This window comes from Lithobates pipiens, unplaced genomic scaffold (genome assembly GCF_037356315.1).
Source record: "Lithobates pipiens isolate NorthernLeopardFrog02 unplaced genomic scaffold, aLitPip1_a1.2 Scaffold_22, whole genome shotgun sequence".
NCBI lineage: Eukaryota > Metazoa > Chordata > Amphibia > Anura > Ranidae > Lithobates > Lithobates pipiens.
The window spans coordinates 198075704-198092720 of NW_027507784.1; the positions used below are offsets into that span (position 1 = coordinate 198075704).

A 17017-nucleotide genomic window follows, 5' to 3' on the forward strand; every position below is an offset into this window, starting at 1 on the left:
TAATAGACGTCTATGGCAAAGTGTAGTTAACCCGCAAGAAAGACACAGGTGCACTGTGCTGCAATAGTGTGAAAGGCCCCTTTCACATAATTGGCCCGACCCAATCGGACCCTCCATTCAGCTCTATGAAATGGCAGATGTAAACAGATTTGTGTCCATTTACACCTGTCTACCTCCAATCCGATTCGCTATAAAAAAAACAGAATGGGATAAATCCCCTTCCGCCGGGGGTTGATCGGATAGGAGGACCCATAGAGTAGAGTGGGCTGTGTCCATGTCCGCTCTGCGCAGACCTGTCATCTGCCTTCTCTGCTCATTATGGCCCACGACTGGTTACCAATTTAATTTAGTGGACCCCACTCTTCAAAAGGTTGGGCACACCTACGGGCTTTAGGTCGGTGCTCTCTGGTAGATAAATGTGGGGTATTTAAGGAGAAAACTGGCTAGCGTATTATCCCTTAATAAAATCGGCTAATGTTTTTAACAGTATGTTCAAGTGATTTATAATCTCTATTGGAATCCATCAAAAAGGCTATAGTGTTGGTATGTTAATTCTTTTTGGTTTATCTTCCAATAGGCACTGTTGATCCATGCTTTTAACTTTGTGCTTGGATGGGTACTGATATATTATCATGATAGCCCTTTTTCTTTCAACCTGTTTACCACAAGTTCAGATTGTTGGACGTAGTCTTCCATATTAGCACAATTGCATAGGATGCGCATAAGCCGTCCCTTAGGAATAGCCCCCAGCCATTTTGTGTGATGGCAACTAGCTGTAGGAATGTACCTGTTCCTGCCTGACACTTTAAAAACAAGGTTTTGGTGGCTATTTTTCCATTCTGTTTGGTCAGTACTAGATCTAGGAAACTTAGTTATTATACGGTATTTTACAAAAGTCAGTACGCCCCTACGTTTTACACGTAAATATTTTATTATATCTTTTCATGTGACTGCACTGAAGAAATTACACTTTGCTACAATGTAAAGTAGTGAGTGTACAGCTTGTATAACAGTGTAAATTTGTTATCCCCTCAAATTAACTCAACACACAGCCATTAATGTCTAAACCGCTAGCAAAAAAGTGAGTACACCCCTAAGTAAAAATGTCCAAATTGGGCCCAAAGTGTCAATATTTTGTGTGGCCACCATTATTTTCCAGCACTGCCTTAACCCTCTTGGTCATGGAGTTCACCAGAGCTTCACAGGTTGCCACTGGAGTCCTTTTCCACTCCTCCATGATGACATCACGGAGCTGGTAGATGTTAGAGACCTTGCGCTCCTCCACCTTCCGTTTGAGGATGCCCCACAGATGCTCAATAGGGTTTGTCTGGAGACATACTTGGCCAGTCCATCACCCTTACCCTCAGCTTCCTTAGTAAGGCAGTGGTCGTCTTGGAGGTGTGTCTGGGGTCGTTAACATGGTGGAATACTGCCCTGATGCCCAGTCTCCAAAGGGAGGGGATCATGCTCTGCTTCAGTATATCACAGTACATGTTAGCATTCATGGTTCCCTTAATGAACTGTAGCTCCCCAGTGCCGGGAGCACTCATGCAGCTCCAGACCATGACACTTCCACCACCATGCTTGACTGTAGGCAAGACACACTTGTCTTTGTACTCTTCACCTGGTTGCTGCCACACACGCCACACCATCGGAACCAAATAAGTTTATCTTGGTCTCACCAGACCACAGGACATGGTTCCAGTAATCCATGACCTTAGTATTCTGCTTGTCTTCAGAAAACTGCGGGCTTTCTTCTGCATCTTTTAGAAGAGGCTTCCTTCTGGGACGACAGCGTGTGCCATGGATCCACAGTAATGTTTGTCAGCTTACCTCTCCATGTGTTCCGCTTAAGAGATCAGCCGCCCTTCACCTGGCTGCTTAAGTAATCTATCCTCAAAGCTTGGCTCCATCCCAGGCCCTATCAGGGAACACTATATTAACCTGTGCACTGCAAGCTAGCCCTGCTGATCAATATTGTGTGTTTGGCTTCTGTGTGCTCCTTGCTGTGTGTTCTACGTCTGATTCTATTTACTGATCTTGGCTTGTTCTTGATTGTCCTTGTCTGCTTCATATCCTGACATTGGTGTGTTTCTTAACTATCCTTACCTACTTATTGCCCCGGCCGACACTAGGGGCCTCTGGTGAAAACCCGCTGGCTCTTATATTCCTCACTCTGGGAAATCTCATGCTCTAGCTCCCAATGTAATCTGTGTTGGTGCTCCAGAATACCTGCTCTCCCGGATCACCTAGAGCTCCATCTGCAGCAGTCAACCATAGGGTCTACTACCTTACGGTGCACACCTAACCCCAATGTGGTGCATCTGTCACCTGGACTCAGGTGACCTGACACCATGCAGGCCAATGTTCTGCAGTGTGCGGCGCATGGTCTAAGCACTGACAGGCTGAACCCCTAACATCTGCAGCAATGATGGCAGCACTTGTATGTCTATTTCACAAAGACCACCTCTGGGTTTGACGCTGAGCATGTGCACTCAACTCCTTTGGTCGACCATGACGAAGCCTGTTCTGAGTGGAACCTGTCCTGTTAAATAGCTGTATGGTCTTGGCCACTGTGCTGCAGCTCGGTTTCGGGGTCTTGACAATCTCTTTTTATAGCCTATGCCATTTTTATGTAGAGCAACCATTCTTTTTTTTTCAGATCCTCAGAGTTCGCTGCCATATTGAACTTTCAGTGACCAGTATGAGAGAGTGAGAACGACAATGGCAAATTTAACACACCTCCTCCCCATTCACACCTGAGACCTTGCAACACTAACGAGTCACATGGCACCGGGGAGGGAAAATGGCTAATTGGGCCGAATTTGGGCATTTTCACTTAGGGGTGTACTCAGTTTTGTTGCCAGCGGTTTAGACATTAATGGCTGTGTGAGTTATTTTGAGGGGACAGCAAATGTACACTGTTATACAAGCTGTACACGCACTACTTTACATTGTAGCAAAGTGTAACTTCAGTTTTGTAACATCAAAAGATATAATAAAATATTTACAAAAATATGAGGGGGTGTACTCACTTTTGTAGGTCCCAAGTCCCGGTAAATTTTAGCCCATAGTTGTCATTCATACTGGCGAGAAACCTAGACAAATATTCTCTGGTTCCATTCCATAGAGTGACAATATGTAATGCTTATAAAGAGTAATCTCTGACAAGGTCTCATTGAAGTTGGTCTGTTCTTCCCACTGGCTGAGGAGAAGATTGGCCACACTAGGGGCAAATTTTGCTCCCATGGCCATGCCCTTGATTTGGTTATAGTGGGGAACCCTCCTGCCAGAAGTAATTATTGGACATGGCCAGGTCTAATAAAGCCACCAAAAACGTATTTTGTTCACTCTTAAAGTGGATGTAAACCCGACTCATGAAATTTGAGCTGGGCACATATATCAGCAGTGTTTTTTTATCTCTCTTCAAAGCACTAATTCCTGTGGATTTCTCCTGCTCTGTTCTTCTGTTATCAACATGAGAATTTCAGACAAGTTCTCCGTCAACTGAGATAAAATCAGCCTGAGTTGGGGAGGATGCTATAAATAGATTAGCAGCGTGCTGAACTATTCAACGAATAGAGCTCAAGGTCTCTACCTATGAGGAGAGGGAGTGTGTGCCTTTCCTCCAATCAGCTGTTTTGGCTATATGCCCAGGCTTCACTGCAGTGCTGAACAGGAAAAGAAAATCGAACACGATCTGAACATTCTAAAGAATATATAAAGCTGAAGACAGCAGATATACATGTAAAACCTATGTTGGGAGATTTGTTTGATTGTTCACGTCCTGATGTCTTAAACTCGTATACAACAAATCCACATCAGTGGTGACTGGAACTGTGTCATCCATGATGGGAGTATCCTGCAACAAATTCATCAGGTGCTTTCTATCCCTAAGATAAGATGGACAATAGGCTGTAGAAAACAGTCTATGTATTCGCCCACTCCTGAAAATAGTGAGTCTATGCCACAAAGTATAGGTCTTCCGGGAGGGCATTGTTTGTTTTTCTGGATTTTTTTGGGAGCTGATATATAACTGGCAACATGGGAGCTTCAGGAATAAGGTATCTTGATTCTTTTTTTAGTCCATACTCCCCTATTTTTGGCTTTCTTGATAAGCCTAGTTAGTGTTGCTTTTAGTTTTATTAGTAGGATTCTCACCTAATTTCTTATGTGTTTTTATTTCCCACTGCTCGATTCAATTCTTTCTCATAATGCGCTTTCTTTAGAACCACAATCTCTCCCACCTTGTCAGCTGTTTGGATGGCTATGTTTTTCTTTTTCTCGAGGGCCTCTAAACCTGTATGTTTCCTTTCTTACGGCCCACTTTGGTCTTTATTAATCTTATATCCTGTTCCACCATGGACTTCTAAAAATTGATTGGAAGATTTTTTAGGATTAATGTAGAGCGATTGTTCAAACCACTATCTTGGTACTCACTGGGTTCCTTAGTCTTTGATTCTGCTGGGGGTTTTTCAATGAAATGTTTTTTAATATGAACCTTTCAATATCTATAAAAGCATCAAACCGATCTAAGCCCTTGTCTGGGACATATACAGTGCCTTGCGAAAGTATTCGGCCCCCTTGAAGACCTCATAAAGACCAAGGAACACACCAGGCAGGTCCGTAATACTGTTGTGGAGAAGTTTAAAGCCGGATTTGGATACAAAAAGATTTCCCAAGCTTTAAACATCCCAAGGAGCACTGTGCAAGCGATCATTTTGAAATGGAAGGAGTATCAGACCACTGCAAATCTACCAAGACCTGGCCGTCCCTCTAAACTTTCAGCTCAGACAAGGAGAAGACTGATCAGAGATGCAGCCAAGAGGCCCATGATCACTCTGGATGAATTGCAGAGAACTACAGCTGAGGTGGGAGAGTCTGTCCATAGGACAACAATCAGTCGTACACTGCACAAATCTGGCCTTTATGGAAGAGTGGCAAGAAGAAAGCAATTTCTCAAAGATATCCATAAAAAGTCTCGTCTAAAGTTTGCCACAAGCCACCCGGGAGACACACCAAACATGTGGAAGAAGGTGCTCTGGTCAGATGAAACCAAAATCAAACTTTTTGCCCACAATGCAAAACGATATGTTTGGCGTAAAAGCAACACGGCTCATCACCCTCAACACACCATCCCCACTGTCAAACATGGTGGTAGCATCATGGTTTGGGCCTGCTTTTCTTCAGCAGGGACAAGGAAGATGGTTTAAATTGAGGGGAAGATGGATGCAGCCAAATACAGGACCATTCTGGATGATAACCTGTTGGAGTCTGCAAAAGACCTGAAACTGGGACGGAGATTTATCTTCCAACAAGACAATGATCCCAAACATACAGCAAAATCTACAAAGGAATGGTTCACAAATAAACGTATCCAGGTGTTAGAATGGCCAAGTCAAAGTCCAGACCTGAATCCAATCGAGAATCTGTGGAAAGAGCTGAAAACTGCTGATCACAAACGCTCTCCATCCAACCCCACTGAGCTCGAGCTGTTTTGCAAGGAAGAATGGGCAAGAATTTCAGTCTCTCGATGTGCAAAACTGATAGAGACATACCCCAAGCGACTTGCAGCTGTAATCGCAGCAAAAGGTGGCTCTACAAAGTATTAACACCTAGGGGGCCGAATAATTTTGCATGCCCCACTTTTCATTTTATTATTAGTTAAAAAAGTTTCAAAAATCCAATAGATTTCGTTCCACTTCACAATTGTGTCCCACTTGTTGGTGATTCTTCACAAAAAATAAAAATGTTATATCTTTATGTTTGAAGCCTGAAATGTGGCAAAAGGTTGAAAAGTTCAAGGGGGCCGAATACTTTCGCAAGGCACTGTATTAGACCAAGTTCCAAAACTTTCCTATTGGTCTTTTTTGTTTTTTGTTTTCTGCCCCCTCTCTGTCCCCTGGGACATCTTTGTACCCCATTCTGCCAGTGTGGGGCTTTCCAATGTTGCCATTCTGGGGGCTTCTGTTGGTACCATGATGTCGGGGGTCCCCCTTGGTGTTGGGAAATGGTTGGTTCCAATGGTGTCCCCCTCTTCCTCTCCTGGGGCCAAAAGGTCCGGTGTTGGAAGTCCAACCACCTCTCCTCGGAGGTCCTGGTGGGTCCCCATGTCCCCTCAGTGGAAAACCCCTTGGGTAGTAGTTCTCCCTAAAGGGTTTATATACATATTGCGATTGTGTGTAGGTACTTCATAGCTATTGGGTTCCTGATGATAAAAATGTCTAGGTGTTCTGGGATATTGTTTGGGCTGTGGCTAGCTGCTAGAAATGATAGCTGCCTCCTTGCCCTCCTCCTGCTGTTTATATACCAAATTCTCTCTGTAGTCTTGTAGATCTCTGTGATATTTCCTAATCTTTTTTGTTTAATGTCAGTTTTTTATAAACTTCTGGATTTGGGTGGATTTATCCTTCTACTCGGATTGGGTAATAAGTGCCACGTCACTTCCGCATTCCCTTGGAACGCGATTGGCATCCCTGCTTATTTTTAATGAGCTCTTCTTGACCAGCAACGTTGTAAGTGCATTTTTTAGTTGCGATGCAATACATTTTACAAACTGCACTATGAGAAGCTTTTTTTTTTTTCTTTCTTCCTGACATATGTGATGTGCCATACCCTTACCCGGTGGATGTGCATCTTTATGGGCCAGTTTTCCTTTCCCTCAAGAATACATTGCTGTTTTACGTGTTGTTGTTTATTTCTACCCATGATGGGTGTCATGTACGTTTGGTGAGTAAGATATTTGCCTAGGGGGGGCTGGTGGAAGAAGGCACTTTGATTTCACATCGTATTGTATGAACTTTTGACCAAGTCAGCCCCGTAATGATTTACCCTCTTAATGACAAGACCATTTTTTGTTATACGGCACTGCGTCGCTTAAACTGAAAATTGCGCGGTCGTGCGACGTTGTACCCAAACAAAATTGAAGTCCTTTTTTTACCCACAAATAGAGCTTTCTTTTGGTGGTATTTGATCACCTCTGCAAATTAAATTTTTTTGTGCTATAAAAAAAAAAGACTGACAATTTTAAACAATTTTTATTTTTTTAAACTTTCTGCTATAATACGTATCCAAAAAATATATATAAAAAAAAATTTATTCGTCAGTTTAGGCCAATATATATTCTTCTACATATTTTTGGTAAAAAAAAAAAATAAAATCGTAATAAGTGTATATTGATTGGTTTGCACAAAAGTTAACACGTCTACAAACTACGGGATAGATTTAGGGACTTTTAATATTTTTGTTTTTTTACAGGTAATATCATCGATCTGCGATTTTTAGCGGGACTTCGACATTGTGGCGGACAAATTGACCCCAAATGACACTTTTTGTGGACAAGTCACATTATTACATTGATCAGTGCTATAAAAATGCACTGATTAATGTAAAAATGACACTGGCATCGAAGGGGGTTAACACTAGGGGGTGATCAAGGGGTTAAATTGTTCCCTTGGAGTGTTCTAACTGTAGGGGGGATAGGCTCACTGGGACATGACAGAGATTACCGTTCCCGATCACTCGGAACAGTAGATCTCTGACCTCTCATTAAGCAGAACGGGGAATCGCCTTGGTTACAGATCCCTGTTCTGTCTCTATACACAGCGATCCCAGGTCACTGGTGGACATAGAGTCCGCAGGACCCACGGGCACGCTCTCACTATGCTCCTTGCTACCTGTACGTTGGTTCGCGCAGGAGAGCCAACCTGCCGCAGTAAATGAACGCGAGCTGGTCATCAAGTGCTTAAAGATATCACTTGATTGGAGACATCTGGTGGCGGTGTATGGACATTACACATATACTGTATCCAATTTATTTACAATTGTTTAATACAGTAAAAGGACTTTACAATTTAGTTGTAATTAGGAAAGCATGATGTCCTAATACTGCCCCAATTACAGTTTATCCATGCCACAATCATGTTTTCTTTGCTGTTCACCCTCAGGAAAAGGTCCTTTGAAGGAATATTATTGTAAGTTAATAAAAGAGCTGCAGCTTCAGCACATCCAGATATGTACACCATGGTTGGAAGCTGAAGACTATCCTGTTTTACTTGGTAAGACCAGTAGCATTATTGTTTACATTTCTCTCATGACACGTGTACTGTAAAGGGTTTTATAGACAAACAAATTCTCTGTAGATTGTTAAGAGCTAATTTAGTAGTTGTGCATTTAAAGAGAATCTTTCACGTGTAGTTAAACAGATGAAGACATCTACCACCATATAAATATATAAACCACTGGTGGTAGGTTGATTTAATCTGCTCAGCTTTGTTATTTTGTGGAAGTGGTTAAAATTGCTGGATAAAACGCATGTTACTATCAACTATCATTGTTATTTTTCCTAAGGAAAATGCAAAAGTCTTTTGATATGGTGGTTTTTCAATATCTTCGGTACTTTCTGAGTCACCGACAGCCAATGCCATTAGCTGTTCGCTTGTTCTAGGTCAGTTACTCTGAAATTTGTGAAGTAAAAGAATCAGTGTGACTGCAAGGTAAACTAGCTATTTTTCTCAATAAAATTAGAAAAGTGGTGACATGAGAAAATTCTTTACGTGTCGCTAGTTGTAATACAATGCCCCATAGTAAAAGATGACCTTGCAATTAACAATAAATACTGAGATCAGGCATGATTAACACTTTTTGGTTTCTGTGCGGAGCTACACAGATTTTGCACTCTCCAGTTTTAGTAAATAAACCCCTAATAGACCATCATCTAAAAAAAAAAAAGAAAAAAGAAAGAGGGCTTGTCAGTACTATCATATTGGGGGCTTAACAGCCCCCTGGTTGTAGTACATTGTACCATGTCCATTTCTCTGGTTATTATATACAGGATTTTCTTCTTTTTTTTTTTCAAGAAACTAATTATTGGTGGCCCACCTACAATAAGTCTTAGCCCTGGTTCACACTGCAACGATTTGGCATGCGATTTGACCTGTCAATTGCATGCTAAATCAGAGGCTATTGCCAGCAATGGCACCATCCGTACTACTTTTGGTGACTTTGGGGTGAGATTTCAATAGACATCTGTGCATGAACCTGCACAGATGTCTCAGAAATTGCCTCCGAAGTCAGGACTGACATGCGGGAATGAAATTGTGCGAGTTCAGCTGAACTTGCAAAATTTCATTCCCGCTATCCAGTGTGAACCTAGGCTTATAATGACAAAAGTGTGAAAATCATTTTGGTATGCAAAGTGGTTAAATAGTTATTGTTGGGTAAACCCATGTATACCAAAACCTCAAAATTCGGTCTGTCATGAAATCTTTAACCCATGATGTTTGAAAAAGTAAAAAAAAAAAAAAAAAAAAAAAAGAAATGTGACTAAAATGCATGACAACAAGATGCACATTAGTTCTGCTGTGAACCAGCTTTGTTTTTACATTTGTAAAAAAGACTGGTCAGAGCATTACTGTTTGGTGGATTGAAACTTATGCTTGATGTTAAAATGGAGGGCCACCCAAAAAAAAAAAATAGCATTAATATTCTTAGGGAAAAAAAAAATGTGAAAAAAGTTTAACTTACCAGAAACCCCTGTTGCTAGGCAGTGTTCTTAATCTGCCTCTTCCTACTCTGCGGTGATCTTCTCTCTTCTCCTCCTTGCGTTGTCTTTTGGGGAATGGGGCACGCTGTGTTCTGGGAAGTGTGTGTGTGTGTGTGTCTGTGTGTCTGTGTCTCAGAACACCCCATTCACAAAGCGCTGCGCGACTCGTGCATGCACAGTAGGAAACGGCAATGAAGCCGCAAGGCTCCACTGCCTGTTTCCCTTAGTGAGGATGGTGGCGCCGGGACCCGATAAAAGGGGCATATTGGCCTGGGGGGGCCCCGACATTGCGGGCCCCCTGGACAGGTAAGTATCCTTATTAAAAGTGAGTAGCTACAGTGTTTGTAGCTGCTGACTTTAAAAAACAACAAATTACTAGGAATGTTGCAGTATATATTATTGAAAGAATATTGTTAAAAACAAGTTTTCTTATTTACTTTCTTTACCGCTGTAGGATCGGCTGACCTAGGAGTCTGTCTCCACAATTCTTCCAGTGGTTTGGACCTTCCTATGAAAGTTGTTGATATGTTTGGGTGTTGCCTTCCTGTGTGCGCAGTGAATTTCAAATGGTAATACATGCTGAAATTGTTTGCAGTGTAATATAAGCAACTCCATTAACGCTCTCGTAGTTCATTAACCACTTCCCGACCAGCGCACGACGATGTACGTCGACAGCATGGCACGGGCAGGCATATTGGCGTACATGTACGTCCAATATTCGTTGCCGCCGTGCCATCGGGAGCGCGCCGCCGGCGGCGCGCTCCCGCGCTGGTCGGGACCCCCGTGAGTCCGGTCGCGGGACCCGCGGACTCGATCGCCGCGGGCATCCCCGCGATCGTCTCACGGAGCGGCCGAATGGAGGAAATGCTATATAAACAACATTTTCCCATTCTGCCTAGCAACTAGTGACGCTGATCTCTGCTCCATGTGATTGGAGCAGAGATCAGTGTACACTAAATGAAAGCCCAACCCCCCCACAGTTAGTAACACACCCCTAGGAACACTTAACCCCTACACTGCCACCCACAGGTTAACCCTTTCACTGCCAGTGTCATTTACACAGGAATCACTGCATTTATATAGCAGTGATTACTGTATAAATGACAATGGTCCCAAAAATGTCCGATGGGTCCCCGACAATGTCGCAGTCACCATAAAAATCACAGATCGCCGCCATTACTAGTAAAAAAATAAATAATAAAAAATTATTAATAAAAATGCTATAAAACTATCCCTATTTTGTAAACGCTATAACTTTTGCGCAAACCAATCAATAATCGCTTATTGCTCAAATACCACCAAAAGAAAGCTCTATTTGTGGGGAAAAAAGGACGTCAATTTTGTTTGGGAGCCACGTCGCACGACCGCGCAATTGTCAGTTAAAGCGACGCAGTGCCGAATCGCAAAAAGTGGTCTGGTCTTTGACCAGCAAATTGGTCCGGTCTGAAAGTGGTTAATCTTCCTGCTCTCCTGTAACTGCCTGCCTGCCTGTATTTGAGGTACAAGCAGACAGCAAGTCTTCAGGAGCCTGACATTGCACCCATGATCTGCTGACCTTCAAAAGATGAACTTATCCTTTTTAATACACAACTACTACACATCATACATTGTAAATAAAACATAAAGCGGAGTTAAATGTACAAGGCAAAGAGGAGGAGCTTTATTGCAGAATAGACATGCTATGTCTTTTCTGCTATTAAATAAACTTGACTGCCTGCATTCTTCTTTAGCATGTACACAGAGCTAGGCATGTACAGTGCCTTGGTGTGGGGATGGGGATGACTTAACTCCTGTGGCACCTGGAAAAAGCTGGGGAGAATATGCAGATATCAGGCATTTGCTATTGAGGTATTTGGTGTTTGTGGACTTAGTTCTGCTTTAATTCTGTGACACTCAGGCTAAAAAGGAAAAAAAAAATATCAACCAACATAAACTGGTACAATTATATGTTGGCAAAGGTAACCATATACTTAAAGCTGGAACTAAACCAATTTAACCATTTTTAAAACTGATACAGTAACTGTCATAGTTGCTTGTGCTCTCAGCTGAACGGTCAAGCTATCAAATGACTGGTGCCATTAATGATCACATGTGCAACACCATGGCAACTGCAGATCAACCTGAGGTCAAGATGGCAGCTTCCTTGGCTGTAAAGGATAGAGGCTTAGCTCCAGTTTTAATATAGATCAACTAGCACTAAGCTATAAACGTGTGATGCAACCAGCTCCAAGGGAAGAGGATTGGGAGCGCCAAGAATATCTGGTAAACAATGCAAAGCAGAGCGAAAAGGTTCCATAGTGTAGTAGATTATCTTTATAGATGGAAAAAGGGTGCTTAAATGCAGTCAAACTCAATTCCCAGAGATAGCTTTGTACAATAAGAAAATCCTGCCAAAGAAACAGTCCCTCTGGGCAATAAAAAGACTGCCCTTGCCACAGGCAGTTGATTGCCAGCTGCCTTAAATATAAGCGCAAAAGCCCTGGCATCAAGTGTGGTGGAAACATGACAGCGTGCCAAAATTCTTTGCCTCTTCGAAATTACATCACAGGGTACAGGAAAGCGATTTGTGGATAGCACTACCACTTCGCCTGCCTAACTTACCTAACTCTTGCTATTAAAAACTGTAGCAATAATCAATGTTCAGTTAAGTAAATCTAGAAGCACCCCCCTTCAACATTAAAGAGAACCCCCAGCACTGGGGTGGGCTGACTATATTCAGGGTGGATACATGACTGTAGTGAAGGATTAAAAATAAAATTTGGTACCAGTCACACTTTTGTCTTTTTAACCACTTGCTTACTGGGCACTTAAACCCCCCCTCAGTCCTAGACCAATTTTCAGCTTTCAGCGCTGATGCACTTTGAATGACAATTGCGCGGGCATACAACACTGTACCCAAATGAAATTTTTATCATTTTTTCCCACAAATAGAGCTTTCTTTTGGTGGTATTTAATCACAGCTCGGAGTTTTATTTTTTGCTAAAACAAACAAAAAAAGATGCAAAAAAAAAAAAAAATCATGTCTAATAGTTTGTTATAAAATTTTGCAAACAGGTCATTTTTCTCCTTCATTGAAGTGCGCTGATAGGCTGCACTGGTGGGCACTGATAGGCATAGTTAAGGCGGCACTAATAGGCACAGATAAGACGGCACCGATGGGCACAGATAAGGTGGCACTGATGGGCAAAGATGGGCACAGATAATATGGCACGGATGGGTGGCACGGATGGGTGGCACTAAGGGGCACTGATAGGTACCACTGATAGATGGGACTGATGGGCACTGATAGGTGGCTCCGATAGGTGGCACTGCTGGGCACTGATGGGCGGCACTGATGGGCACTGGTAGATGACACTGATGGGCACAGATATGTGGCACTGGGGTGCAGCACCTTTGTTGAGGCAGATTGTGGGCACTGCTGGGTGGCACTGTGGGCATTGCTGGGTGGCACTGCGGGCACTGCTGGGTGGCACTGACGAGGGGCACTTATTTTTGTATCATCTTTATTGATGAGGGGGCAGGTGGGCACTGGCAGGTGGGCACTGGCAGGGCTGGCCGTGATCGGGACTGATGTCCCGGCAGGCTGTCAGCGCGAGGAGGAATAATAGCCGATTACCGGCTCCGTTATATCACATGATCAGCTGTCATTGGCTGACAGCTGATCACGTGATAAGGGGTCGGGATCGACCCCTTGCTCTGATCGGTGATCAGGCGAGTCTCATAGACTCGCCGATCACAGAGTGCGCCCCTCAGGGGGCGCGCAGGCCGCTCGTGCACGGGACTACGTCAATAGACGTAGTCCCGGAAAAGGAGATCCGCGCTGTAGCCGTCATTCGGCTATAGCGCGGGTCCCAAGTGGTTAATGATGTTTTATTTGCTCCAGGCTCACAGGAAGAGAGGATTAGGGCTGTAGCTAACTCTTGCCACATGTTTTTTGAGACTCCAATCCCACTCCTACTACAGATCGTATCCCAACTGCATGCTGGCAAGGTAGATGGGTGGGACATTTTAATATTTAGTGACCGGAGATGCTACAATGGTTGGGAGTGTGGTACACAATAACATTTGGTAAAACTGTAGTGTACAATAAATAAACCCACCATAATTTTGTTTAGGAGATATTTAATTATTTCCACAACATTAAAGCTCGTTTGGCTGGACTTTTCCTAATGGATCACAGGTGTGCAACTCATTTTGCACTCTGTTCTCTGCCGACGTCGCTGATATCAGTCCACGTTCCCGTGTGATTGCGACAATAAAGTTTGGATCTGCCTGGTGCCTGGATTGACACCCAGCTCAGCCTCTAATTGAGGGGCTGAGAGCCTGAGAGGGTCCGCTCTGCCCCTCCACAGCTCAGCGCTCCAATAAGGGCAGAGAGCTGTGACTGACAGGCTACAGCTCTCTGCTTATGGAGCTATCAGTGCGGAGGCGCAGGTGGACAGATGCAGCATCGGACTGGTGCTGTATCCACGTAGGGGAGTATGATTAGGGGGAAAAAAAAAAACACCCATACTTCTCTTTAAACAGTTTGTCAATAAAGTATTCAAAATGCAGCGAAGTAAGAAACTTATCATTTTGTATTCTCAGTCTACATGAACTAGTGAAACATAAAGAAAATGGACTAATTTTTGAAGATTCTAAAGAACTTGCTGAACAGCTAAAGGTAAAAAAAGCCATTTTAAGTTTCACCTAAATATGTGCAACAATTGTATTTGTGATGTACTACGGATATATTTCTATATCTAGGGGTATTGTTCTGTTCAGGACAAAAATGCTATTATACTATTATGTTTTTTGACCAGTTTATGAAATCACTTCATATGGAATTTACAATCAGCAGTGCTGATGTGAAAATTATGATGGTTTTACAGTAAGACTTGTGTTGGATAAAAAAAGAACAGTGGGTTTCCTCATTGCTAAACAGGAACATAAGCAGACACTTCTGAATCCCAAAATATCACATGCTTTGACTATAAGACTATATTGTTTTTAACCAATATAAGACTAAGTTTATATATATATATATATATATATATATATATATATATATATATATATATATATATATATATATATATATATATATATATATATATATATATTTTTTTTTTTTTATTATTATTATTATACATACAGTACTGTGGAAAAGTATTTTAGGCAGGTGTGAAGAAATACTGTAAAGTAAGAATTTAAAAAATATACATTTTAATAACTTATTTTAATCAATTTACAAAATGCAAAGTGTGCGAACAGAAAATAAATCAAAATCGAATCCATATTTGGTGAGACTACCCTTTTTGGTTCAAACTAGCAACACTTCTTAAGCCTCGTACACACGATCAGATTGTTGGCAGGGGATCGACTGTTGTCCTAAAATCTGACTGTTAGTACGCTCCTTTTGACAATTGTTGTCCAACAATTGTTGGATGACATGCTAGTAAATTTTCGGTGGACAGCGGTCTGTTGTCACATTTTCTGATGGTCAGTACACGAGTCCGTCACACAAAAGTTGAAAGTACACACAAGCATGCTCGGAATCAATGCTCACTAAACACAAAATTGGCAGAAGGTGCCTAAAGGGTGACGCTTAAGAGCTAAAATTCCTTGTAGTATGTCGCTACATTTGTGTTTGTTGGCCGACAATTGTGTACCATTGGTATGCAACACCAGATCCAGGCACACACCCCTATTGACAAAAATCAGACACTCGGCCAACAATCTGATCGTGTGTACCAGGCTTTACACTTGCACACTATGTACACTTCAGGGATTTTGTAGGATAAAGCCTCGTACACACGATTCGATTGTTGGCAGGGGATTGTGTGATGACAGACTGTTGGCCTAAAAACCGACCGTTAGTGCGCTCCTTCAGACAATTGTTGTCCAACTTTCGGCCAACAAATGTTGGATGGCAGGCTAGTAAATTTCCGGCGGACAGTGTTCTGTTGTCAGATTTCTGTATCGTCTGTACACAAGTCCGTCACACAAGTCCAAAGCACAAACACGCATGCTTGGAATCAATGGTCACCAAACATGACATTAGCAGAAGGTGCCCAAAGGGTGGCGCTCAAGAGCTGAAATTCCACGTAGTCCGTCACTACCTTTTGTGTTTATTGGTCGACAATTGTGTGCCATAAGTATGCAAGACAAGTTCCTGGCACACGCCCTTCGGACAAAAGTCTGGCGCTTTGTTGGCCAACAAACCGATAGTGGGTACGAGGCTTTAGCGTCAGGTGTATGATTAACCAATTATACCAAGCAGGTGCTAATGATCATCAATTTCATATGTAGGTTGAAGCACCATTATTAATAGAAAAAGCTGTGTAGGTGGCTTAAAACTGGATGAGGAAAAGCCAAACTCTGCTACTAAGGTGGGGTTGTGGAAGACAGTTTCGTGTTACAGATCATACACCATGGCAAAACTGAGCACAGCAACAAGACACAAAGTAGTCACTGCATCAGCAAGATCTCTCCCAGGCAAAGATTTTAAAGCATACTGGGGTTTCAAGATGTGGTGTTCAAGCTCTTTTGAAGCACAAAGAAATGTGCATCGGCGAGGACCATAGATGCAGGAAACTTAAAGCAGCAGATGCTTTACTTACCTTCAACATCAGAAGATGTACAGCAGTGCCGTCAGCACAAAACTAACAGAGACCAGTGGGACCCAGGTACACTCATCTTCTGTCCAGAGTAGTCTGGCCAGAAGTGACCTTCTTGGAAAAATTATGGCAAAAAAAAAGCCATATCTCCAACATGAAAACAAGGCTAAGCGACTCAACGATGCACAGAAACATAGGAACTGGCATGCATAAAAATGGCAGCAGGTTCTCTGGACTCAAAATGTGAAATATTTGGCTGTAGCAGGAGGGGCTGGAAAGCAGTACAATGAGTGTCTGCAAGCAACAGTGAAGCATAGTGGAGGATGAAGAGACTTCCTCCACAGAAGATCTGTGTTTAGTTCCCCAAGATGTTTGGAACAACCTACCTGCCGAGTTCCTTGTATGTATGCAAATGTACCTAGAATAATTGATGCTGTTTGAAGGCACAGGGTGGTCATAAGTATTGATTTGATTAGATTTCTCTTCTGTTCATTTACTTTCCATTTTGTTAATTAATAAAAAAAATATTAAACATTCTATTCATAGTTACATAGTTAGTAAGGTTGAATAAAGGCACCAGTTCAACCTGAGTGTCTACAATTGTGCCTATCCCTGTACATTGCACACTCATATTGGTCCCTACCCACAGTCCAAGGTCCCCATTCATATACTAGGGCCAATTTTGGACAAAAGCTAATTAGCCTGCTAGCATGTCTTTGGAGTGTGGGAGGAAACCCACGCAGGCACAGGGAGAACATGCAAACTCCAGGCAGGTAGTGTCGTGGTTGGGATTCGAACTAGCAACCCTTTTTACTGCTAGACGAGAGTGCTAACCACTACACCACTGTGCCTGAAAGCATTCCTAATGTACAGC

General features: G+C 42.6%; 1 protein-coding gene across 2 annotated transcripts in view; it reads left to right on the forward strand.

Moving 5' to 3' along the window:
* ALG1 (ALG1 chitobiosyldiphosphodolichol beta-mannosyltransferase) overlaps positions 1-17017 on the forward strand; it is a 94247-nt gene that overhangs the window by 71385 nt on the left and 5845 nt on the right. For both annotated transcript variants that reach the window (XM_077448815.1, XM_077448816.1), the window contains 3 exons: positions 7947-8057; positions 9999-10113; positions 14132-14207. In XM_077448815.1, the coding sequence (XP_077304941.1) occupies positions 7947-8057; positions 9999-10113; positions 14132-14207 (302 nt within the window). The remainder of the gene's footprint in view (positions 1-7946; positions 8058-9998; positions 10114-14131; positions 14208-17017) is intronic.